The sequence below is a fragment of the Lycium barbarum genome, chromosome 6 (assembly GCF_019175385.1).
Source record: "Lycium barbarum isolate Lr01 chromosome 6, ASM1917538v2, whole genome shotgun sequence".
In the NCBI taxonomy this organism is placed as follows: Eukaryota; Viridiplantae; Streptophyta; class Magnoliopsida; order Solanales; family Solanaceae; genus Lycium; species Lycium barbarum.
The window spans coordinates 88,747,560-88,770,963 of record NC_083342.1 but is presented as its reverse complement, the minus strand read 5'-3'; the positions used below and the strand labels follow the sequence as shown (position 1 = coordinate 88,770,963).

General features: G+C 36.1%; 2 protein-coding genes and 1 long non-coding RNA gene across 3 annotated transcripts; all 3 read left to right on the top strand.

Moving 5' to 3' along the window:
- Nucleotides 1-346: 346 nt before the first annotated feature.
- Nucleotides 347-3,057, top strand: LOC132644695 (uncharacterized). Its single transcript, XR_009583896.1, has 2 exons — nt 347-1,101; nt 2,701-3,057. It is a non-coding gene; the product is annotated as an uncharacterized LOC132644695 (long non-coding RNA).
- Nucleotides 3,058-7,897: 4,840 nt separating this feature from the next.
- LOC132644693 (chaperonin-like RbcX protein 2, chloroplastic) lies at nt 7,898-12,755 on the top strand. The gene is made up of 5 exons (XM_060361298.1): nt 7,898-8,400; nt 9,893-9,984; nt 11,088-11,145; nt 11,875-11,940; nt 12,257-12,755. Exons 1-5 carry the CDS (start codon nt 8,074-8,076, stop codon nt 12,380-12,382), a joined length of 669 nt encoding a protein of 222 aa, XP_060217281.1. The 5' UTR covers nt 7,898-8,073; the 3' UTR covers nt 12,383-12,755.
- A 2,554-nt stretch (nt 12,756-15,309) lies between these two features.
- Nucleotides 15,310-17,203, top strand: LOC132644692 (uncharacterized). Its single transcript, XM_060361297.1, has 2 exons — nt 15,310-15,466; nt 16,350-17,203. Exons 1-2 carry the CDS (start codon nt 15,413-15,415, stop codon nt 16,779-16,781), a joined length of 486 nt encoding a protein of 161 aa, XP_060217280.1. The 5' UTR covers nt 15,310-15,412; the 3' UTR covers nt 16,782-17,203.
- The last annotated feature ends 6,201 nt before the right edge of the window (nt 17,204-23,404 follow it).

Here is a 23,404-nt window from a genome sequence, read left to right as displayed (position 1 = left end):
TTGAATTTATTAATAATCTAAATATTTTATTTTCACTACTATTTTTTATTTTACTGCTATTAATATCTTTACTTTCATTTTCATTATTTTCACTATCAATATTACGAGCATTACTTTATCACAATTTTTAATGGCTCGTCATCATTTTATTTTCAGATTTTGTGCTCGTTAAATTAATTATACTTTATCAAGTCTTTTATTTTCTACATATTAATCATTAATTATCATAATATATATTGTACTAGTTATTAAGTTAAAAGTCCAATGAAATTTATAAGGAGGAGGAATTTCAGCCAAATTAATGACCCAAATGAACAAGCCCATAAATTCTCAACCCACATAATTCGGCCAGCCCATTTAGCCTTCCACCAGTCGACCAGCCCAACACCAAACCGACCCGCCATACCCGACCCGACCGGCCCACCTTCCTTTAAACCCACCATCGTCTACAATCAAAAGAAAAGAAAACAAAAACCTAAGAAAACCTAACGCCGCCTGACCTTCTCTCTCTCTCTCAACCAACGATTGTGGCAAAATCACAGATCGTTTTCGCAAAAATCAGGCCATGCATGGCCATTTGGGGAAGAGAAATTAATGGACAGCCCTTTTTCAGCATTTCAATTAATGGGTTTTGTTTTCTTTCACCACGATCTGCTAGCAAGTTTAATGATTTTCGTCCCTTGGTGAAAGGAGAATCTGGCTTTTATCAGCCATTGTGATTTTCTCGAGTAAAAGTTTTAAGTGGGTTTTGTCCATTTCCCTTTGTGTCTGATCAGTGTCACCAACGTTCTGATTTGAAAAGGGAATTCAACTTCAAATCCCGCCCAAAAAAAAATGAGTGAAACCCTAGTTTTGGTATACTATAAAAGGACCTTAAGTCCATAGCCGAAGCAGAGGTTTTTTGGAGCAACTCCAATTCTCCGAAAGTACCAAAAAAACAGTCTCATTTTGTTACTTGACATCAACTTTAAAATACCAAACATTTTTCTCTCTCTCTTTCACTCTATTATTGTTTTGAATCCGAGTATACGCAAGCTTGGAGGTATTAACATTCGAGTGTGGATTCGCGATTCATAGCCCTGTTCACTGCACCTGACAAAGGTGATTTTCCCTCCCTTAGTTGTTTTAATCGGTTTCTGTCGATTGCTTGCTGTTTCGGTTCACATTTTAGTTAAAATGTGGTATTAGGATGTTTTTGGTTGTCATTGTTAGTAGATCAGCATATCTTATTTGTCAATTAGCGAAGAATGTGATAAGATGTTAGTTTACATAATGTGTTGGTTAAATGATCATGTTTAGCTGGAGTGCTATTGTAAAAGTCAAGTAGGACTGTTAGGAGCTGTGTTCGATTACTGTTTATGTTGTCGCATAGCACTGTCATGATACTGTAAATGTTCATACAGCTTAGCAATTATACAATACCATAACTGACTGAGTTTAAAGCGTATAAGGGATAGATCTAGTTCGATGTAGAATACATATGCATATTCATGATGATATTACGTAGTCTTAGCGACGTCTTATCTGGTTATCGCTTTTAGTGAATTTCGTTTAAACTATGATGTTTTGCTTAATTGATAAGTGTTTAGACATGAGCCTTTTTAAGTCCAAATTCTGCCCTAGAGTATGTTCTAAATAGTTAGGATCAAAAGGGATTTGTTGCGAATAAATAGTTGGGTTTCAATTCATGTCTTAGCAGTCTAGAGGAAATACAATTGATGCGTCATTCTCAACCTACTATAGGATCGTGGTTCCCCTTTTCATTCTTTTTTCGGAATTCGAAACATATTTCATGCCTTAATATGTATCATGAAAATATCAACAGTTCTCTGGTCTAAAGATTTAGGTGTCAAAAAATAGATATTACGCGGATCTTGGTCTGTTAATCTTACTTTTATTGAGCCATTCTTCTTTTGATATATCAGTTCGTTAAAAGAGCATGTATTCGGGATTTTATATTTGGTACAAAATCTGGTTGTATGATTTATGTGGAAAGATGTCCCTTCAATGTTGTATGGTGATCATGTTTGGTTTACATCCCTATACGCTGCTGTTATCATTTTCCTCACTGTTGCAATAATAGAGTACTATTTGTATTATCAAAAGATATTTTAATCATACAATGGAGGGTTATTATGCGAAATCTTTTTGGTCTTCTGTGAAGATGTTTTGCTGTTCCTTTATTCCTAAGTGTGAAAGGGATCTGGTGGTTGTTGTCCCTATATTCACGATTGCAAAGAATGACTTATGTTCTGCCTGTTGGCTTCTGTAAACAAGTACACTTAAATACTGATTTAGGTACTATTGACGGCTATGAAAACTGGCAGTTGCTTACTATATGAATAGGAAACATCATGTATATATTAGGATGTATACATGAGAGTATACCTGGTATATACACGAATCATTTATGTTGGAAGCTGAAACCGCTCTGTTTTTATTCGTTTCCTTCGATTGCTTGGATACGATTTTGGGTCTGTGCTTATTTTTCCTCTGTTTTGTTGCCATTGGGCCTTACTACTGCCCATTTTATTTATTTCTACATGTCATCAGTTTGGGCAGTGAGCTTTGTTTTGGGTTGAATATTTCCTTTGCATATGATAATTACCTTTGAGTTTTCCATGTATGATCGCGTATCTTATAAATTATGCCGTGCTCTAATCGTACTTCTTTTTTTCTTTTTTTTCAATGACACACCAGAGTCGAAGAGTCTTACTTTAAGACTCGACGCCACCCCGCAAAGGCCTGAAACATGCATCCCCTTTCTGCCCACCACGCTCGCTTCCTCATGCCGCATCCAAACAAAGAATGAATGAGGGGCGAGGCACCGCAAGCTGTCCGCTACCTGTCGCTTCCCCATTTTTCTTCCCTATGTCGAGCTTGCGCAAAGCCATGGAAAGTGATTTGTTTCATTATGTTGGTGTGCTTATGTGTTGCTTGTGTGCTTTCTTTAAGGTCTACTTTAAGCCATTTGCAATCTGTGGATCTCGTGATAATAATAGAATTTAGAATAAAGTTTAATTATTCGTTTAGGATTCCTCCCTAGTTAATATTTTCTTTATCATCACCCTTTCTTGCTTTCAAACTTATCGTTGAGTTCAAATGTTGAAGGCTAAATCAAATGCCTTTCTCTTTCTCTCTTAGTTTCTTTTTGAATCATTTGGCCTTTCCTCGCTTTCGTTTGGTTAGCCAAACCTTATTTACTCATACGTTAAATCTTATTTGCAACATATACATTACTAGTGTTTCCTCAAATATCTGGAACATTTTAAACGTTAGCATACGTTAATACTTACTTTTTAATTAACTAATAAGTCTTTCACAAGCCTTACTTTTAAATAGCATCTAAAGCCTTCTTCCATGCAAATTATTATATTTTTCTTACAAGTCCTATTTTAAAATAGCATATTTATATTTATAACTTTAGCAATATTTATCAACTATTTTCCCAAATATTTAAAATATCATATTTGTATATTTTTAGCCCTAATTAACATAAATCCGGTCAGTTAATCATTATTAATGGAACTTAGAGGATGCCTAATACCTTCCCTCTAGGTTAGTTGAACTCGTACCTAGAATCATTTGGTTTCGTAGATTTTAACATAAAATCAACTTTAGATAATTACTTTAATTAACATTAGGTGCCCTAATTCATCATAAATAATTAGGTGGCGACTCTCTACTTTAATTAACTCCGGAATTATCAGGATGTTGTAAACTATTTTGACTCCGGTTAAAATAGGGTATAGTTGTTCGACTTCTGGAGGGCAGTACTAGATTGAGCTTGAGTTGATAAATCTATATTTGACTGTGCTAAGTTTCTAGTTATTGTTCCTTCAATTAGGCATCATATTTTCTTAATATTGTAAGTTGAACAGGATTCTTTATCCATTTATCTGTTTCTAGACTAACTTATAGTTTGATTCCACTGAAACTTAACTTGTAATTTCCTGCATAGTACTATTACAAGCATTTGGAGAATGTTGGAATGCCAAAGGGTTCTGCAATACAGAGATCAAACTCCCTACTCAAAACTTTATGCAGAAGTGTTGCTTGATTATATGAGAGTTAAAAATGAAAAGCATGTCGAAAGCTCCATTGACTTGTGTTCATAACTAACATCACTAGTAAAGTCTAATAGCTCTTTTCGAATGGACATCTGAGATAGCATCAAATTGAGCGCTACAGAAATCTGGGTTGCTAGGGTTGCTAATAAGTAGGATTGTTAAGCCTTCTAGGCTCTAGTATAGGTGATGCCTTCCCAAGGTATGGTCTCTTCAGTACACTGTGAGAACAAATTCGGCATGTTGCTCACTAAACCTCCATATTATCTAACAAGTCGAGTGTTCTGTCAGTCATATAAAACACCAACACAAGAAAAAATGTTGCTTATAAAGTGTAGATGCCCAAGAAATCAAGCGGTTCTTGATTTAGATACAATATGGTTATTTACCTTGAGCCATACAATAGCGAATTAGCGAGTCCGGAGCCAAAATGGCATATTTTTACAGCAATTACACCAAAATAGGCTGTCTTTTTTTTTTTTATACCCAAATGGGTATTTCGTTGATCATTCAACGAAATACCCCAGTTACTGTTCATAGCAGCAACTCTTTTTTTTTTTTTTTTTGCTATTTCGTGGATTGTTCCACGAAATAGCTTTTTTTTTAAAAATTTTTTGCATTTCGTGGAACAATCCACGAAATAGCTTTTTTTTTTTTTTTTTTTTTTTTAATTTCGTGAAAAAAATGATTTTTTTTTTACATATCATGACACAATCCACGAAATAGATGTTTTTTTATTTTATTTCGTGAATAAAAAAAGAAATAGGAAATTATAATTTTTTTTTGTTTTTGCATTTCGTGTATTAAAAAACGAAATAGGATAATTTTTTTTCTAATTTCGTTCGTATAAAAAGGAAATTGGAATATATATATATATATATATATATTATTTCGTGTATTAATGAAGGAAATTGATTTGTTTTTTTATTTTTTTTGCATTTCGTAATCTAATGAACGAAATAGGTTTTTTTTTTTTGTATTTAGTGAATAAAAAAACGAAATAGGAAATTATATACATATATATATATATATATATATTTTGCATTTCGTGTATTAAAAAATGAAATAGGAAAATAATTTTATTTTCATTTCGTTTATATAAAAATGAAATAGGAATATATATATATATATATATATATATATATATATATTTCATTCATGTACCAATGAAATATTTCGTGGATTGTTCCACGAAATGCAAAATAAAAAAATAAAAAAAACATATTTCGTGGATTGTTCCACGAAATGCAAAAAAAAAAAAACAGTTTTATTTATATTAACGAAACTGTTTTATTTTTTAATTTAAAACTGTTTTTTTTTAATTTTTTATTTTGCATTTCGTGGAACAATCCACGAAATATAAAAAAAAACAGTTTTTTTATATATTTTTGAAATTGATCTTATATATATATATATATATTCCAAATTGATTAAAAGCCATTTTTTAATTTTTTTTAAATATATTTTTCAAAAAACTTAGTGTTTAACTGTAAGGTTATTTTAGTCAACTTTATATATCGAGAAAATTAGTCAGCTTTATTTTCAAAAATTGAAACCGCAGAAGTGAAATTGACATTCACAGATACATTATCCCTGGATTTTTACGTTGAAATCTATTGCGTATCATCATCTTATAAGTAAATAAAACTGAAAATTTCATGCCAATTTGGGGAAAAATTGAAATTGAATGTGATAAAAGGCGTTTTTTTAAAAATCGGCTCGGCCAAACCGCCTTTTGGCGGTTTGTGTGCATAGATCTCGGAAAAATACCCAAAATCAAAAAAAAAATCGCGTAAATCGGACGTCCGAGCGCAAAGTTATGACCATCTAAAGTTTGACGACTTTACAACTAGTTTTTCTCCCTATATTTTTTAGAATTATATTTATATTTAAAATAAAGTTATGTCTTGACTTTACAACTATTTTATTTTTCGTTTATTAAAAAACGAAATAAGATTTTTTTTATTTCGTGAATATATAAATGTTTTTATAAATGAAACACAAATATATATATATATATTCATCCTATTTCATTGGTACATGAATGAAATATATATATATATATATATATTCCTATTTTTTATTTTCCTATTTCGTTTTTTAATACACGAAATGCAATATATATATATATATATATATATATATATATATATATATATATATATATATATGTATATAATTTCCTATTTCGTTTTTTTATTCACTAAATACAAAAAAAAAAAAAAAACCTATTTCGTTCATTAGATTACGAAATGCAAAAAAAAATAAAAAAACAAATCAATTTCCTTCATTAATACACGAAATAATATATATATATATATATATTCCAATTTCCTTTTTATACGAACGAAATTAGAAAAAATTTTATCCTATTTCGTTTTTTAATACACGAAATGCAAAAACAAAAAAAAAATTATAATTTCCTATTTCTTTTTTTATTCACGAAATAAAATAAAAAAACATCTATTTCGTGGATTGTGTCATGATATGTAAAAAAAAAATCATTTTTTTTCACGAAATTAAAAAAAAAAAAAAACTATTTCGTGGATTGTTCCACGAAATGCAAAAAAAAATTAAAAAAAAAAAAGCTATTTCGTGGAACAATCCACGAAATAGCAAAAAAAAAAAAAAAAAAAAAAAAAAAAAAAAAAAAAAAAAAAAAAAGAGTTGCTGCTATGAACAGTAACTGGGGTATTTCGTTGAATGATCAACGAAATACCCATTTGGGTATAAATAAAAAGACAGCCTATTTTGGTCTAATTGCTGTAAAAATATGTTATTTTGGCTCCGGACTCGCGAATTAGCAATCATCGGAGCAGAGTGTGATATGTAACATATTTTCCTACCCAGCTTTAAATTAACACAGAAATATTTGAGTTGTATATCTTGGTGAGGTTAAATCGTGAAATCTACTTTTTAATAGACATAACGCTTTACGATTCTTAAAATCTCACTTTAAGATGTGATCATCCTTACTTGAGATGTGCAAAATTAGCAAAGATCAGAAGAAAACAGTGACTCCGTACCTAACTCTATATTAATCTAGGATGAGTTGTCTTTTAGTAATATTTAGTTCGTGCTCTGGCAAATTAAAATGTTCTCACTGTGAAGACTTTTGATTTACTACGTAATTATTTAACTAAAGTTGTACAAAACCGACAGAAAATGTCGAAAATTCATTGACAAATTCTTCTTTATATACATAATTTGATATCCGAAATTGGAAAAAATTTGATGTTTTCAAACGTGAACTAAGTTCAAAATTAGGATTAGGAATTGCTATTTTATTCAATATGGTAAGCCCTATCTGTAAACCTTCGCACACCAATTATTCTGTTTATATGAATTTAACGAACTTAAAAGTACAACCAGGTTAATTTGATTTTGCAAATGTTTTTTTAGTTTTCTATCCTTTCTAGTCGACATAGTACGAAGTACGAGAGTCAAATTAACTATTTTCAGTCAGAATTCAAACATAAAAAATTTTGAAATAAAATTTATATATTTAAACAATATGTAATTAATGTAAGTCGCAATATGTAATGGTTAGAATTATTAAAATGTAGTAATTGTAAAAGCATGATCAAAGAAATATTAATTTAGCCAACGCATCATATCAAGTGGAACGAGAGTAATTAACAACTGTACTTCTCAAATCATGTTGAAAAACTCTTCCTTCAAGATTTTTTTTTATTTGTTTTTTAAAGGAGAGGAAAAAACATTTTGGCCAAGAAGTCCAATTCTTAATAAAGGTTTGGCCCGTGTTCTCCAAAGTTCCTGACAATAAAAAGGAAGCAGCTCGACCGCCTTGTATGTTGCTTGTTGATTTAAAAAAAAAAAAAAAAAAAAAAAATCCTTTGTCAAACAATTTTGGACCTCAGAAAAAAGCTTACTTAAAATCCCAAAATGTATTTTCAAGAATCTGCAACAGAAGATTCAGCCAGCACCCCCCACTGCTCTCCACCCCATCAATTTCAAGCCCCAACAAAGGCCAAAAAAGAACATAATGGTTGGAACTTTTTCTGGGTCTGGAAGATCATTAGCTGATACTCATTCTTCTTCTCCATGTTTGTGCTTGAATTCTAGTCTTAACTCAGGCAGCTCTAATTTCAAGACTAGTGGGGAATTGGGTTTGTGGAGAAGCTTTAAGGCTAGGAAACAGTTGAATTTAAGCAGTAGTTTCTTGGAAGCATGGTGTGAGTTGAAGTTATCTGCAAAGATGATATCTTTGGCTGTAAATGGGGTTTCAAGAAAGAAACAAAAGATTGGGAAATTCACTGTTGTTGGTGGTTTGGAAGTGGAGGATGATGATTCAGGGGAAGATGTTAAAAATGTGAGACCTTTCTTGTAAATTGTTACTCCCTCGTCTCAATTTATGTTACATCTTTTGATTAGGCAAGGAGTTTAAGAGATATATTTTGAAATTTGTGGTCCAAAACAAGCCTCAGATAAATGTGTGGCTCATAAAGTTAAATTGTTTCTAAATGTAATCACCTGACTAAAAAGAAAAGTGTGTCACGTAAATTGGACAGAGGGAGTACTTTTTTATTACTACAAGCAATTAGACCAGAATTTCCAATGTGAATGGTATGGTGATCGATTGTGTCCTTTATTATCTGCTCAAACATGATAGTGGATTCTATATACTGATTAGAAATAGTGAACTGTATAATGATAGATTGTGGCCTTTGTTATCTGCTCACAATGATGGTGGATTCTGTATATTGATACAAATAGCTTCTCTTGTCATTGACATGATAATGTTGAATTTTGCTGTATTAGTTTGTAGATACAACAATCTTGACTGAATGTTGAATATTTCTTGGTTTTCTGGTTGGTGATAAATCCTGGGAAGAAATGTGAACAGATAGAAAGTAGATATTGTTGAAAAATGAACCTTGTGTTGGGAAAAGAAAAAGTATTTTTTGATCCATAAATTGTCTTAGTTCATGTATAGAAAATTACGATGATACATGTATTATTTTGTTTTATTCATGAACTAAGAAAGATGAAAATAGTTCATGAACTAAGAAGATAAAAAGAATTTCTAGAATTAATTTAGGTGCATGTATTAGTCATATGATTGTGAGAAGGAAAAATGTAACCCAAAATGTAAGATAAGTTGGTGGAAATATATTTTCCCCACTTCTCTCCAAAGAGAATGATTGATTCTGTAAGTCAAGTTGAGTGGAACAAAAAAGAATTGTTGCCTCACTTGTCTTCAAGATGATAATTTGAGTGATTGAGAGTGTGCCTCCTCCCCCGATTTTCCAACAGATATAAGTGAAGGGGTATGGTAGAAATGTTTGGTTGTGTTGTGTAATTGAAGGTTTTTTCATTTGATTATAGACTGCTTTAGCAAAAAACTTGGCAATTTATTATTTTCAAAATCAGTTTGAAGAATGTTTAGAATGATTAGGGGATAAAGTAGCTCAGCTTTTTTTATGGTTAGACTGATGGAAGCTCAATAATATAGTTAAATTGTATTCTGGTCTTTTCTTTTCAAATGGCTTTTACTACTCCTTTTGTTGCAGAGCCAATCGCTTCCTCTATAGGTGTAGATGTAGTTAGCTTATACTAGGGAAAAAGTCAATCTTCTTTAAAGTAAAAGATGTCAGCTTGAATTATGTGATCAGTAGTTATCCTGAACTTTCACTCATTACTACAGTGCTCTCTTTGTTGTCATCCATTAAATAAAAACTGTTGAAACCGTTATATCCTCGTTTTGCTGGAACCACAAGACTTCAAGAACTGTGTCCCATATGTTTTTCCAATTTCGTTTTTACTTGATCATATTCAACTCCTTAAGTGATTGGTGTTTGCAGGAAATGATCAATGTTATAACTTACAAAGCTGTACGGACTGTTCTGCAACAACTCTATGAGATGAACCCGCCACAGTACACATGGTTTTACAAGTAAGTTTAGATTTCTTTTCCTCTTAATGGTATCCACAATCCAGATAAGATGAACCTCTGGTTTTAGCTCAATGATTCAAGTTAGCGCGTAGCTGTTGATGTTATAAAAACTGACACTTTAGTCCAATTTAAACAAAATCATTTGAGGAGAGTAGATGTAAAGATCATCGTAGTTTTGGTGTTATTGTACTTTAATTCTTTTAAGGCAAGGGAAAGGGGAAAATAACTTGACAGTTTCCAAGGAGATGGGCTCTAGATTGGATTGGAGGGATGGAAGTGCGCTTGTGGTTTAATTCTATGAGCATTTTATCTTCTGAGCTTTTCTATGTTTCCCCTTTTATAGTGCATTTTATTTTTCATTTAACATTCTTCGTTTGCTTTTCCACTAACACTAAACTTCTCCTGAAAACTCGTATTTTAAATCATCCATTCCCTAGAGAATACCTTTTTAAATTGAACTATATTACCACTTGCGCCAAAATGTAAAACTTAGTATGCTCTAATTTGGAGCCTCCAAGGGGGTGACTTATTGGTCGAAGAAGTGGAGTAACAACCTCGAAAAGCTTGGTTCAATCACAGTAGAGGCGATACTAGGTAAGCTCTTCTCGTTTGTTCAAGATGGACAGAGTTGATTGCCAAATATATACCTGTCCTAGTGGGATTAGTCAAGGTCAGGGCGGAGCCAGTAATCGCGTTACGGGTTTGGCGAAATCCAATAACTTTGGTTCAGACCTTGTATTTGTATGTAAAAATTCATCTAATATGTATAAATAATCTATCAAAACCCCAGTTAGGTAAAAAAGATTGTGATCCAGAAACCATAAATTAAAAATCTTTGCTCTGCCTCTGGTGAAGGTGCACACAAGTTAGCCTAGACACCACTGTTAAATGAAAAAACGAACAAAGCTCCAAACTGGATGCGCAGGGTCTAAAGTGTAGTTTCACCTTATAAAAAGTAGCAAAAGTGCTCTTCTTGAAAACATTTTGTCTTTGTCAAAGAATCTTGTTTGGTCAAAGGCACTGAGAGGTATGACTCTTTCGATGGTTTTGCTCACTGGCTGTTTCACTAAATTCTTTCCCTTTATTTTTTATTTTTTTTACAGTTTTATAGTACAACACGTGCCTAACACGGGGAAAGAATTCCTTCAACAGCTTTTCAAGGTAATGTTGTAGATAGTGATAAATCTTCTTTCCATATGGCCAAGGTGATACGTGGCATGCAAGGATTTTCCCACGTGTACCGTAATAATGTCCTTTAGGTTTAAGGATAACTATTCCCATCTTAGCTGAGTTTTGCCTTTTATCTGTATTGTTCTTGTTGAAGTGTGTGATCATCTCCTCTAAAAGCTTAAGTTGTTCGAAAGAGCACTTTTATTTATTTAATTATATTCTCAACACGCCCCCTCACATGCATGCTTCATTCATTTTTTTCATTGCCCAAGTACATGGAAATTCATTTTACAATGGTGGCGGTGAGATTCGACCCCAGGACCTCTGCCTGCTGTGATACCAAATATGTTGTAAACAAAAGTAAAATCAATAGGCAAAGCTATTAGAAAGCAAAATCTTTTACTGCTCAATTCTAATTAAAATTGTATAAAACAAGAAGGCCTAATGCCGTTTCTAGGCTTACAACTTAATTGCTAAGGTTAAAAGGTAGCGACAAAGAAGTCGTGGAGTGACAGGAGATAAACAATGGGAAACGTGGCCCACTGGTATTCCTAAAGCAGTAAAAAAGAATAACCAGAAGAAAATAAAGAAATTCTAAGTAAAACCTCAGTCCACTAATATTAAAGAACAGGATCATGATATGATTCTGTGCACGTGGTTGATTTTTTGAAGAATTAGTCAACAGTTCTGTGCGTCTGATAGTTCCTAAAAGTTTTGCAGGAAAAGCGGGAACTTGCTGAGAGAGTGATGATAACCCGTCTTAACCTTTACAGCATATGGATGCAGGTATGCCACCTTGATTTTAGCTACTGCTTGATGTAAATATTTATCTCCTTCGAAAGTACGGTGTTCGTGAATTATATATATATCTTTGTTCAAAAGCAGTCTATTGCAATCACGATGCACTGCTTAGTTGGAGTCGGTTCTTTATGACAAAGAACTGGTTTAATTTATGGCAAAAGGAGTATTAATCCCTATTTTCTATCTTTCATTTGTGGCAAAAGGAGTATTAATCCCTATTTTCTATCTTTCATTTGTCTATGTTGTGTCATGGACGAGTGGAAATTTGCTGTATCTAATGATTATTCTCTGTTGGATGTAGAAATGTGATCATGCTGAAATATATAACAGAATATCTGATCAGAACGTGGAATTGATGCGTGAACGACTCACTCAAACTGTTATATGGGCATCCGAAGATGATGAGATTGCTGGAAGTTTGGATTGATTAATGGGAGAAGCCTAAGCTCTCTTTGGTGTTTTTGCCCTTCCTTTTTTCCATTAGTCTTGATAGGCAAAACCGTTCTCCAGTGGTTGTCAGTCATTTCAAGTAACAATTTAGCTCTGGATATGTAACCATATCGTGACAAAAGGTTGTTGCGGGTGGGCTGAGGAGGGATGTGAAAGGCATCCGTCTGACAAATATATCAGGCTACATGCTTTGATCTGTATATCATCCATGTGTGACCTCAACTTTTATTGTTCTGATGGGGATGAAATATTTACACTAGCATTTTTTAGATTTCTTCCTTTTTGCCTATATATGTATTCTTAAAATTGTTTATATATATTGCAAAATTAAGCTATATTAGCAATCTTAACATTGCATTAAATGTTGATATGCGTGGTACATTTAGTAAAAGCTGCTTAAACAAAATCTGTTTAAAGAATACATATGATATCAAGCACCGCATACTTTTGTTAGTCTCGTCCTGCTGTTCCATTGTCCTACAGACAGGATTTAAAGGCAAAAGAAAACAAATGGAGCCTCACAAAGAATGAAGTACGGGACATGCTAGAGAAGTAAGAATGAGGTAAGCAAGTGATCACACATACAGCTAGTCTTTGAGGGTGAATTTCTTGAATGATATAACTGGTTTACTCCTTTCAAGGTTTTAGATGATGAAATTTCGTCTTCTCTGTAAATAGACAATGGCTCATTTTGCTGTTACTTGTTCCATCATCTACCTGCTCCAGTCATATGATTTTGAAAATTCTGGTGTCTCTGTGCCCAAAGCTGAAGCACGTCTTTTAAGACTGAGATTCTGTATTGCAATGTAATAGTTACATTACTGGAAAACAAACCTTGCACCAAACTAGAGCTTCCATCCTGTCTCACCCTCCAAGAAAATCCAAGTTCTCATAATCTACAGATTAGTTCTTTATATTTCTGCTGATTGTTTTGTGTAGTGAAAATGTTTGATTAATAAGGCTTTAAAGTATCAGATTGTTATATTGGAATTTGGGGCCGAAGTCCTAATGCATCAGAATGTTTTACAAAAATTTCCATCAGATGACTCGTTTTCTGAGAAGATGTAGAATTTCCTAAAACACTGCACTATGACAAATTCTGAGATGCAGAAAATCATTAGCAAAACCTCTTTCTGCAGTTTGTGAATTAAACTTGGGGTGGAGGGCTGGGGAGGTTACTTTCTGGGAGTAGTGAGAGAACAGTACACACACACCAAAAAAAAAAAAAAACATACGTGGAGAAATATCCATCAGCCAAGATTTGTAGATAACATATAGAATATTGGAAATTTTATGCTTTTTCTGACCCGCATCTTGTTTGTATTTCCCTAGCACTTCTTCAGTTTTCACAATATCTAGTACTCCCTCTGTCCCAAAAAAAATTGTCCTTCTTTCCTTTTTAATCTGTTCCAAAAAAATTGTCTCCTTTCTATATTTAGAAACAATTTAACTTTATGATATGATTTACAGTCACACAAATATCTAAGGCTTGTTTTGGACCACACATTTCAAAAGTCTTCCTTTATTTTTTAAATTTTGTGTCAAGTCAAAAGAGGACAATCTTTTTGGTACGGGGGGAGTACCATTAAATTGAAATTGAAGCAGTTGTTCATTCTGGCAAAGAAGTGAAATTTTGTAATGCACGAGTGTGTTAAGATGCTGGAGAGAATTTCATTCTAGCACTTCTTCAGTTTTCACAATATCTAGTACTCCCTCTGTCCCAAAAAAAATTGTCCTTCTTTCCTTTTTAATCTGTTCCAAAAAGATTGTCTCCTTTCTATATTTAGAAACAATTTAACTTTATGATATGATTTACAGTCACACAAATATCTAAGGCTTGTTTTGGACCACACATTTCAAAAGTCTTCCTTTATTTTTTAAATTTTGTGTCAAGTCAAAAGAGGACAATCTTTTTGGGACGGGGGGAGTACCATTAAATTGAAATTGAAGCAGTTGTTCATTCTGGCAAAGAAGTGAAATTTTGTAATGCAAGAGTGTGTTAAGATGCTGGAGAGAATGGGGTTTTTGCCACTACTAGTTCTGGTAGAGAAGCTAGATCTCCAGAGGAATTAGAACCAGCAAATCAGGTGGATAGTGGAATTATATCATCATCTCATCCAAAAGTTTAATAGAGAAATTACATTTAATTATTTAATTAATTATGTCTTCACGTACTAGTTCTCCCTTTAGTTGGTTTAGGACATCCAGCTCCTGTAATCCAACAATGGCATGCTGGTCTGATCACTATATTAAAAAGTGTTTAATCGTTAAAGAAAAGGAGAATTGTGTCCTCCATTTATTGATTCGAGATAAGTTAAAGCTAGTACTGTGTGGAACTTATGATAGACATATACACTGAGCTAATACCATGGAGCTTTCGCGTTTCGCCAAACCAAAGTTAGCAATAAACAATATGTTATTAACCTGTTATAAAATCATAAAGGGGTATTAAAACTAGTCCGTTACCATGACGCATATACGATGGGAAAAACAAAATTACTATTTATTCATTATTCTTGGCAGGCTGCTCTATTACGTGATGGGAACGAGGTTCGCCCAACAACATTGATTTGGCTCCGTAACATAGAACAAACCAATTAACTAATAGCTTGAAGAAAAGAAAAGAAAAACAAACCAATGGGCAAATGGTTCTTGATTTGGAACCTTCTAGGGGTACTCTTGGGATAACAGTAACAGAAAAACATGAAGTATCAATCCATATATATCCACTGCATGCAATCCTCAACGTGTCAAGACGACATAGATACCAAAACATCATCATATCCTTGTCAAACATATAAAAATGTGCAACGTGTCAAGTGCCAGTTGCTCTTCTTGCATACTCCCACGTATCCGTTCCCCCTAGTTCGCCGCCTAAAACCAACTATAAATATCCATGTGCATCTGGCCCGGGAAAATATATTATCAACGCAACAACACACAGAAGAAAGGAAGAGCTAAAGAGAAAGATAACGGTAAGGATAAGAATAAGGGAAAGAAGAAGAAAATGGCAGCAGTAGAAGAACCAATACTCTCTAGGCTGGATAGACTTGACAATATTGTGAGTGACATCTCTAATTAATTACTGCTATTTTTCCTATAGTAATGCTCCATGTTGTTGAGTTTTGTTGGTTTTAGATACTTCTAATTCTTATTCTTGTTTCTGTTTATGCTCCTTTGGGAAGAGGAATTATAGTTGGCCAGCAATTGTTTTACTTCATTCCATGCCTTTAAGTGGTTACCTCTATTGTTCAATTATCCTAAGTTTGATTTAAGAAAAAAGAGTTGTTACTTGAACACAAAAAAAAAAAAAAAAAACTACCACGTAAAAGTACCACACCGTGGCAAAATCCTGAAGGATAAATTAACAAGAATTAGGTTAATGTTCCCCACATGTTAGCTGGCGTCTGTGGAATTTGATAATATCTATGATTCCTCTAAGTACAACATATAGTAATCCTCTATCCACTAATAACCTTCAACGTGAAGAGTTGCTAACGTGAAGAAGTTGTTAACGTGACACTTTAAATTGTAATGTTCGGTGTTGAATTTATGGACAGTCCAAATAAATTACATTGAAAGTGAATCTGAGAGCCAAGTAAAATTACATATGAAAGTGAATTTTAATCTGTCAAAATAGTATGCTAGTTACTATTTTAATAGGTGATCAACTATCGTTTGAAATAGAGGTTAACTATGACATGATAATATAGAATCGCTGTTATAAACTTTGAAAGTTTTCAGCGGATGTTGTGATGTTTGATGTAAATTCATATATGCATTCAGATTAAAAAATAGTATGCTAGTTACTATTTTAATAGGTGATCAACTAACGTTTGAAATAGAGGTTAACTATGACATGATAATATAGAATCGCTGTTATAAACTTTGAAAGTTTTCAGCGGATGTTGTGATGTTTGATGTAAATTCATATATGCATTCAGATTAAAAAATTGGAGGAAGTCAGAGGAGGTGACCATTCCCCGAAGACATCAACGGCATCAAGCGAGACACTAACGAGCGACGGGCAAGCTTCGTCGCTTGATTTCTCACCAAGAAGCATGGAGAAGCATTGTCGTCCCATAGACGACGTGATTTCTGAGACAGAACACAAGGGGACACTCATTGAGAGGCTGGTGAATGTTGAGAACAGGGTGTTGAATGTGTGTCTGCAATTGGAAGCAGAGTTGGAGATGATGAAGAAGCAAAAAGAGGAAGATCTTGTTCTTGAGGAGACGTTGAAAAAGAAAAGAGAGGAGAGTGTTGGAGTTATTGAGGAGAACAAGAAGTCCCCTCATAAGAAGGGTGGTTTCAAGAGTTTTGTCAAATATTGTGTTCAAGGGAAAGGAATAGGGAAACATAGACACAAAGATTGAGATTTTGTGGAATTCCAATGATGTTCTGTTGCTGGTATATGTATGTGTGTGTTTATGTTGTTTTCTCTTCAAAGTTTTTGTTTTGATGTAGGGTGTTTTTTTGGCACCTAAATAGTGGTGTCATTGAATATCGAATATGATAATTTTGGCAGTTAGATAGAAGATGGTGCTTATAAATTCTGCATTCTCTTGTCAGTGGGTCCGAGTTGGACTAGGCTAGAGCTACATTTGAGAGTAATTCACAGTTGGCTATAATAGAGGTGACTTCCAGACTTACTGTTTGAGCTGGAACTGGTCTTCTTTATCATTGTCAGGTCGAAAATGTGGTCCCTTCTTGTAGGACCTTAATGGGTGTAGTAGCCTTCCGGCAAACAAATTGGTAAATAAGTTGGTAAATTGGCAATGGCGAGTATTTGATCTTCCATATATGTATACCAAAGTTGCTTTTTATTTAGCTTTTCATCTGATATCCTGTACTCGTTTTGAGCCTTAATCAATCAAAATCATTACATAGGTCACTATGCAACTCTTCCACACAAGTGTTAATTTGATCTTTAAAAGACCTGTCAAATGTAATGTTCAATAGTCGCTAAAAGATCTGTCACGTGTGAAGTCCCATTTTCGCTAAAACTGATCATGTGGATTCTTATAAAATGGGACAATGATTTTTTGGATAGGGTTAATGATGAAGGCCTTAATTTGATAAGCCTACGAATTAATATGCATTCTGCTGTTGAGATTTTTCGTTTCTTTTTCATTTCTTAATTAACTCCTCCGGGTAATGATGAGGCCTATTTCATTTGAAGAATGGAGTCCCTATTCAAGCCTTTGGTCCAGTTCTATCCAAGCGGCTAGCAGTTGAGATTTGAGACCATCTTGTTCTCTTTTTTTTTTTTTTCACTTTCAATTTCAATCAATATAAGGAGTAGTACGGTGAATGTATACGGGTAAAATCGAGGATACAGGCAAGCTCAGTTTCCCTTACGACCGTCTCACCGGGAACGAGGCTTCGAGTTCGGATCGGGATGAGGCGATAAAGGAAGGGCGATTGACTGCCATCAGCGGGAGACCGAAATATCCGTCCTCAACCGGATATTTCAGCGTCGATTTCGGCAAAACAGTTGTCACCAGATTTACTTGCTTTATTTAGAATTGTACTAGGGTTGAAACTCCTCTACTATATAAAGAGGAGGTTATCATTCATGAAAGGGGTTGGCAATAGCTAGGAGAGAAACAGTTTACATCAACAATCATAAGAATTTTTTTAAATCCATTCTCATCTGTTCTTAAGTTCATTTTTATTATACTTCGTGTAAGTTGGTAACAAAAGGTATCGACCTCGGTTTCTATACCCGAGGCCAGACACACTTAACAGTTAGTCAGATCTGGTTCTCTGTTCATTTATTGACATATCTCGCTATTTAATCTTGAATTGAATTTAGTCACATATCTTTGGCGTCACGTATAAATTTAATTGTTCTCCATTTTAAGGTTAAACAGTTTGGCGCCCACCGTAGCCCGTAGGGCCTTAGATAGTAGTGGCAGTTCAATACAACATTCTGGTCACGCTCGATATTGGGTCAAGCACCCGATATTGCCCCATCAGAACAGACCCAGGATACGGAGGAAAGACATACCCCACGGGGTAACGAGAACCACCCCGGACAAAGTACCGAATTGATAAGAATGCTCGAAGAATTGACCAAACGGGTCGAGTCCGGTGAAAAAAAGATAGAGGCGAACGACAAGAAGGTGGAGAACTACAACTCGAGGGTCGATCAGATTCCGAGGGCTCCACCAGTGTTGAAGGGACCGGATTCGAAAAAGTTTGTTCAAATGCAGTTTCCGCCGAGTGCGGCACTGATGAAAATCCCCAAGAGATTTCGCATGCCCAATATCCCGAAGTACAATGGGACAACGGACCCAAATGAGCATGTGACTGCGTATACGTGCGCTATTAAGGTCAATGATCTCGCCGATGACAAAAAGGAATCAGTGCTACTTAAGAAATTCGGGGAAACTCTGTCAAAGGGGGCTATGATTTGGTATCATAACTTGCCCGAGCACTCGATTGATTCATTTTCCATGCTCGCTGATGCTTTCATTAAGGCCCATGCCGGGGCCATCAAGGTCGAAACTCGAAAATCGGACTTATTCAACGTTAAGCAACGAGATGACGAGACCCTTCGCGAGTTTGTGGCTCGATTTCAAATGGAGCGCATGGACTTACCTCCAGTTACTGACGATTGGGCCGTTCAGGCTTTCACCCAAGGGCTCAACTCGAGGAGCTCGATCAAATCTATGGAACTAAAACAAAACTTGATAGAATACCCGGCAATCGCCTGGGCTGATGTACACAACAGGTATCAGTCGAAGAATGCCAAATAGCAATCACAGATCCTGATCCCGGAATCTTCGGAAGATCGGAACGGAGACACACTAGGCGAAGAGTTAAAATTCGAAATACCGAGAACCTTTGTGGTGCCCGATGATTCTGATGCCACTAAGTCCACCATTGAAGAACTCGAGCAAGTCACACTGTTCGTCCATCTACCGAAAAATAAGGTATACCTGGGCACGGGGTTAACCCCCGAGCTCAGGAAAGAATTTATTGAGTTTCTTAAAATTAACTCAGATTGCTTTGCTTGGTCCCATTTAAACATGACAGGTATTCCACCGGACGTGACGACACACAAGTTGAGCTTGGATCCAAGTTTTTCCTCGGTCAAACAAAAGCGAAGGCCACAACCCGAGGTGAAACATGCATTCATCAAGGACGAGGTAACTAAACTCCTTAATATAGGATCCATTCGAGAGGTAAAGTACCCAGATTGGTTAGCTAACGTTGTAGTAGTGCCTAAAAAGGGGAATAAGTTTAGAATGTGCGTATATTATAAGGATTTAAACAAATCCTGCCCGAAGGATTCATTTTCTTTGCCCAACATCAATCGCATGATCGACGCTACCGCGGGTCACAACAAGCTGAGTTTCCTCGATGCCTACTCCGGGTATAACCAAATACAAATGGACCCGGAGGATCGGGAAAAAACCTCCTTTATAATTAGGTTTGGCACATATTGATATAATGTAATGCCTTTCAGCTTAAAAAATGTCGGTGCCAACTATCAGCGTTTAGTCAACCGAATGTTTGAACACCAAATAGGGAGATCCATGGAAGTTTATATAGATGACATGGTCGTTAAGTCCCAGCGAGCAGAGGACCATTTGAAATTTTTGCAGGAAAATTTCAGCATATTAAGAAAGTACAACATGAAGCTGAACCCGGAAAAATGGGCCTTCGGAGTCGGATCGGGAAAGTTTCTCGGATTCATGGTATCAAATCGTGGAATCGAAATCAACCCGGATAAGATAAAGGCAATCGAAGATATCACCGTGATAAACGACATTAAAGGGGTACAAAGATTAATGGGACGGATAGCTGCCCTAAGCCAATTCATCTCCAGATCCTCGGACAAGAGTCACCGTTTCTTCTCATTGCTCAAGAAAAAGACTGACTTTGCATAGACCCCTGAATGTTAGACAGCCTTGGCAGAACTCAAAGATACTTATCAAGCCCACCTCTACTCCACACACCAAAAGCGAACGAGCAGTTGTATCTATACCTGGCGGTGTCCGAGATAGCGGTGAGCGGTGTCCTGGTTCGAGAGGAGAAAGGTACGCAATACCTTGTTTACTATGTAAGTAGAACCCTCGGTGACGCCGAAAACAGGTACCCACATCAGGAAAAACTCGCTTTGGCTTTATTAAGTGCATCTAGAAAATTAAAACCTTACTTTCAGTGTCATCCCATATGCGTCGTAACGTCGTACCCCCTAAGGAACGTCATGCATAAACCCGAACTCTCAGGCCGACTGGCAAAGTAGGCTGTGGAGATTAGCGGGTATGATATTGAATACAAACTACGAACTGCAATCAAATCCCAAATATTGGCGAATTTCGTGGCCGATTTTGCACAAGCCATGATCCCCGAGGTCGACAAGGAGATGTTTCTTGCCTCGGGGACTAACACGTGAGTCTGGACCCTTTACACGGATGGTGCGTCTAATGTAAAAGGGTCCGGGTTAGGGATCGTTCTCAAACCTCCCTCAGGTAACATAATAAGACAATCTATTAGATCGGCTAATTTAACTAACAACGAAGCCAAGTATGAGGCTATGATTGCAGGTTTAGAACTGGCTAAAAGCTTGGAAGCCGAGATCATAGAGGCCAAGTGCGATTCTCTCTTGGTGGTCAACTAAACGAATGGAACCTTCGAAATCAAATATGATAGAATGCGGAGATATCAAGAAAATTTGCAGTTTGTCCTTCGTCGGTTCAAGGAGTGGAGGTTGGAACACGTACCCCGGGATCAAAATAATGAAGCGGATGCCCTAGCAAATCTGGGATCCTCGGTCGAATCAGAAGGGTTCGCCTTCGGAGCTGTGGTACAGTTGACAAAATCAGTCATAGAGACCCGCCACGCCGAGATAAACTCGACCAGCCTCACTTGGGATTGGAGGAACAAATACATAAATTATCTTCAAATAGGAAAGCTACCATCCGATGCCAAGGAATCAAGGGCCCTCCGAACCAAGGCATCTAGATTTTGTTTGGTCGATGGCCAGTTGTACCGAAGGTCATTCCACGGCCCCTTAGCGAGATGCCTAGGACTTGGGGAAACCGACTATATTCTGAGAGAAGGTCACAAGGGCACTTGTGGAAACCATTCGGGAGCCGATTCATCGGTCCACAAGCTGATCAGAGCAGGATACTACTGGAACGAGATGGAGGAGAACACCAAAACCTTCGTTCGAAAATGTAAGGAATGTCAAAGGCAGGCCCGGTCAATACATCAACCTGGGAAAGAGCTCCACCCGGTCCTCTCCCTATGGTCATTCATGAAATGGAGCATGGATATAGTGGGGCCTTTTGTCATGGGCCCCAGGTAAGACGCAAGTTATTTTACTTATGACCGATTATTTCTCTAAATGGGTCGAAGCACAGGCACTCGAGAAAGTCAGGGAAAAAAAGGTCATTGATTTCATTTACGACCATATAATCTGTCGATTCGGGGTACCAGTGGAGATCGCGTGTGATAACGGGAAGCAGTTCATAGGTAGCAAGGTCAGCAAGTTTTTCGAAGACTACAAAATCAAGAAAATCTTATCAACCCCGTATCATCCGAGCGCGAATGGTCAGGCCAAGTCTACCAATAAAACCATATTGCAGAAGTTAAAGAAGAGACTGGCCGGCTCTAAACACCAATGGAAGGAGGTTCTGCCCGAGGTTTTATGGGACTACCGCACAACGGTAAGATCAAGCACCGGGGTGTCTCCATTTTCCCTTGTATACGGAGCCGAGGCCCTGATACCCGTCGAGGTTGGTGAGCCAAGCTTAAGATTCCATTATGCCACTGAGAACTCGAACCATGAAGCAATGTCCGTCAATCTAAATCTCGTGCACGAAAGAAGGGAAGCTGCTCATATCCGGATAGCCGCACAAAAACAGATGATGCAAAGGTATTATAATCGGAAGACCAACCTCAGACATTTTTAGATTGGGGACTTAGTACTGAGGAAGGTCACACTTTATACGAAGAACCCTCACGAAGGGAAACTAGCCCCAAATTGGGAAGGACCGTACCGAGTCACTGGAATAACCGAAAAAGGTTCTTATCAGCTCGAGAATGAAGACGGACAATGGCTGAAAAACAACTGGAATGTAGCACACCTAAAACGATATTACTGTTAAAGGTACGAATAACTTTTCTTTTGCTTTCTTCTCTCTCGATCTAAGCATGCAGGGATACAGCCCGAGGGACAACGAAACAGTACAGCGGATACTCGGAAGTCATAGACTTAGAACTGAAAGCACGTGCTGCACTCTTTTTCCCTTCGACCGTTTTGTCCCGAAGTGGGTTTTCGGCAAGGTTTTTAATGAGGCAGCGCCGAACAGCGTGCTACGCATATAGAGCATACCAATCAAAGACCGGAGACCGAGGACTGCACATACCGGGCTAATAGTACCCGAGCCCTCATACTTCGGACTCGAATACTAGGGGACTATTAGACTATGAGTTACCATGAGTTAAGTGATAACTATGTAAAAGCCAAGGCCTGAACGATAGGATCAGATGTAAGGACCAAACGATCGATTGAATCGTGTCCACTTAGTTTGTTCTTGCCGTGGCAACAATTGCGACTGCATCTCTGGCCGGTTTTTCAATAAAAAACTTACTTCGATCAAAAGGATCCAATGTTGCCAAATACCGAAAAACTATGTCATAACAGTTAAAGACTACGGTCTAAACTATGGCATAAACAGTTAAAGACTACGGTCTAAAAAACATATGCAAGCTCTAAAACTGCGACCTAAAACGGTTAAAGACCACGGTCTAAAAATGCAAAAATGTTGTGATCGGGTCTGTCTTGTAAATTATGAATAGAGCAACGACTAACGTCAACACATACTAAAACCCAATCACGAGCCGTTACCATTTGAAGTTTATCCTAGCCGAAACAATATGGCAAATTATAATGAAGGCATAAACCGAACAAACATTGAACCGAGGAGTAGTTTACAAATATCAAATACAAATTTTGATTCATTCATACATAAAGTAG

Bases quoted from the DNA above. Each gene is read 5' to 3' on its own strand.
- LOC132644692 (XM_060361297.1), top strand. From the start codon at position 15,413: ATGGCAGCAGTAGAAGAACCAATACTCTCTAGGCTGGATAGACTTGAC. The intron at 15,467-16,349 runs GTGAGTGACATC...ATATGCATTCAG, and splicing joins TGGATAGACTTGACAATATT to ATTAAAAAATTGGAGGAAGT.
- LOC132644693 (XM_060361298.1), top strand. From the start codon at position 8,074: ATGGTTGGAACTTTTTCTGGGTCTGGAAGATCATTAGCTGATACTCAT. The intron at 8,401-9,892 runs GTGAGACCTTTC...TGGTGTTTGCAG, and splicing joins CAGGGGAAGATGTTAAAAAT to GAAATGATCAATGTTATAAC. The intron at 9,985-11,087 runs GTAAGTTTAGAT...TTTTTTTTACAG, and splicing joins CAGTACACATGGTTTTACAA to TTTTATAGTACAACACGTGC.